The 2,500-nt window shown below is 30.9% G+C and overlaps 2 protein-coding genes across 5 annotated transcripts in view; one reads left to right on the top strand and one right to left on the bottom strand.

Moving 5' to 3' along the window:
• The window catches only part of LOC119589852 (nucleoporin p58/p45-like), a 15,874-nt gene extending 14,478 nt beyond the window's left edge, over positions 1–1,396 (top strand). For all 4 annotated transcript variants that reach the window (XM_037938454.1, XM_037938451.1, XM_037938452.1 and 1 more), the window contains one exon: positions 1,296–1,396. In XM_037938454.1, the coding sequence (XP_037794382.1) occupies positions 1,296–1,336 (41 nt within the window). In that variant the 3' untranslated portion in view covers positions 1,337–1,396. The remainder of the gene's footprint in view (positions 1–1,295) is intronic.
• Positions 1,397–2,139: 743 nt separating this feature from the next.
• LOC119589853 (uridine-cytidine kinase-like 1) overlaps positions 2,140–2,500 on the bottom strand; it is a gene marked incomplete in the record, with an annotated part of 816 nt that continues 455 nt past the window's right edge. Inside the window, 1 exon segment of the mRNA XM_037938455.1 lies at positions 2,140–2,397.

Below are 2,500 nucleotides of genomic sequence, written 5' to 3'. Positions count from 1 at the left end.
CCCACTTGCAATGAATAGAAATATTCCCAGAGGTAAAAATGGCACACACACAAATATAAAGACTAATTTGATTAAAATTTGTGGAATAGATATAGAAGTATATATATATATTCATTTAGCGATCTTTTGAACTCTTGTGTTTTTCTCATAGCACTTTTAAATATACTTTTCTTACTAGATGAGAATTAACTCTCATACAGGTACTCACCCCATGCATAAATTCTTTTTTGTGTTGTGTCTGAAGCGCAGGAGTAGAACATACGTCTAGACCACACGTAGATCATGCAAGTAGATTGCAATAATTATACTAGTCCACACAGGAGATCATGCACTTAGACCACAACAGTTAATCTTGTAACTAGTCTTATATAGAAGATCATGCAGGTAGACCACACAGATCATGCATGCACCAAGACCACAAGGTAGATGGACTCTACAAGTAAATTAGGAAGCAGATCACAACTAAAAAACAAATTATTGTCTTTTTAAGATGAAAACTTTTATTTGTTTAGCATCTGTTTCTGTCCACCCAGTTTATATATTTCTGTGAATCTTTCCTTTCATTTTCTCAGTTCATGTTTTCGTTCTAGAATGAGAGGCAAGTTCATTATCATGTTAAATACAGTATCCTTTTTTTTTTCTCTCAGAAATTAGCAATCTTAATATTTTCTTTTTCCCTTCCAACTAGTTAAAATTTGTGGGTTTAAGTAAATTGCGTGATATGTAAGTGTTACCACTTTGCATGTTTTAATGCTGTATTTTTTTTTTTTTCCTGTCGTTATTGATAAATGATATGAACAGCAGGGAAAGAGGGGAAAAAGTTATGTAGGATAAGGAGGAAGGGGGAAATCTTCTGGTTTCTCTTTCTCCCACTCTTCCTCTACTTTATCTTTCCTCTTTCCCCCTCCCCCTCTTCCTCATCCTCTTCCCTCTCATTCCATCTCTCCGAGGTACTAATGCTCTTAAATAATGTAATAGAATTAAGTCCTTTTTCTTTCAGTAATTTGGTAGATTCTAATTTTTTTATAATGGTTTAATTGACTATATATGGTGATAGGAATTTGTTCAATAACTAAAAAGATTTTCAGATCATGCAGTGGAGCATTTGTACTTGAATGTAAGAGCAGTGTTTTTTATTTATTTTTTTTTTTTTCAATTTTATTTAAATCTTTACAGAATTATCTTTTAGTGATATATAAAATCATATGAAGGTAATCTTTTTTTCTTTAGTATAGCCAATCTTATTGAAAAATTAATATCTTATAAATATATTAATATTTTTCTTTATTTAACAGGAGACGATGATGGCGACAGCAGACGGAAAAGGCGCCTGTGAACACCAGCAACAAATTTTGTTAAGATTGTTACTTATAATAAGAGATAAAAAAAAAAAAAAGAAAAAAAAAATGGGAGCTTTATATTTCTCTCTCTCCAATGGACATTCTTTTGTAAAACTGGTGCGAATGATTTTATGGACATGTTAAATATTTGTCAGTGGTAAGTGTTTGCTTAACAGACAACTGTTGTAAACTGTGAAATTTTTATGTCTATAGGGTCTCTTTTTTTTCATTATTACTGATTATATAAATAAAGTATTTATAAAAGGATAAAAAAAACTATTCAATTCACCTTTCCTTTAATAACTATAAAAGTATTTATAGGGTATGAAAGTGTCTAAATCAATACCGACCAAGGTCTAGTACCAAATTCCTAAATATGCCGCTACCTCGACCCTACGCTCGCTTGGATTTTATTCGCTGAAATGGCACCTCAGAATTGCGAATTATAAAGTACAGTCTAAATTCTTGCCGAGGGGACAGATCCGAAGAGGAGCTGGTCACCTTTCGAGGCAACACCTGCCTTAACAGTAAAATAAAATAATTGTAGGGGAAAAAAGGTTTTAAAAAAGAAAAAGAAAAAAAAAAATCAACTTAATTCGCTACTAATACTGCCGTCACAATGACAATCAAAGGGAGGACTAGACAAAAATAAATAAAATATAGAGGCATCCACTCAATGGACGTCTGCCACAATGCATAAATTACAAGATAGATACAAATCAGAATGTAAAACAATAGTGGTTATTTCAACGGTGCTAAAACATTTCTCTTTAGGTATTAATCTACTTTTTTTTTTTTGTTTTTTTCATTTTGAATTCTTGGGCTGGAAGTGATTTTTAAATTTTTAGTAATTTTCCTACAAACCTTCACGAAGTAATGATACTCGGTGAAAGATTTATACAAGCAGCCTAAAACCACATATTTAAACATTTAGTCCTCTGCACAATCAACAATTTTATTAAAAACATATCCTTATCATATTCATTCACTAGAGACAAACAAAATACCAAATAATCATATTTTCCATCTAAGTCTTAATCACATATCTTTTTCTTTTCTGCATAAATAAATAGCTTATAACAAGAGATACAAATGCTCTCTATTTCCTACTAAAACAACTAAAAACAAGAGATAAATATAAATTGAACAACATTTTAAAA

Source organism: Penaeus monodon, chromosome 26 (genome assembly GCF_015228065.2).
Source record: "Penaeus monodon isolate SGIC_2016 chromosome 26, NSTDA_Pmon_1, whole genome shotgun sequence".
In the NCBI taxonomy this organism is placed as follows: domain Eukaryota; kingdom Metazoa; phylum Arthropoda; class Malacostraca; order Decapoda; family Penaeidae; genus Penaeus; species Penaeus monodon.
This window is presented reverse-complemented; position numbering and strand designations above follow the sequence as displayed.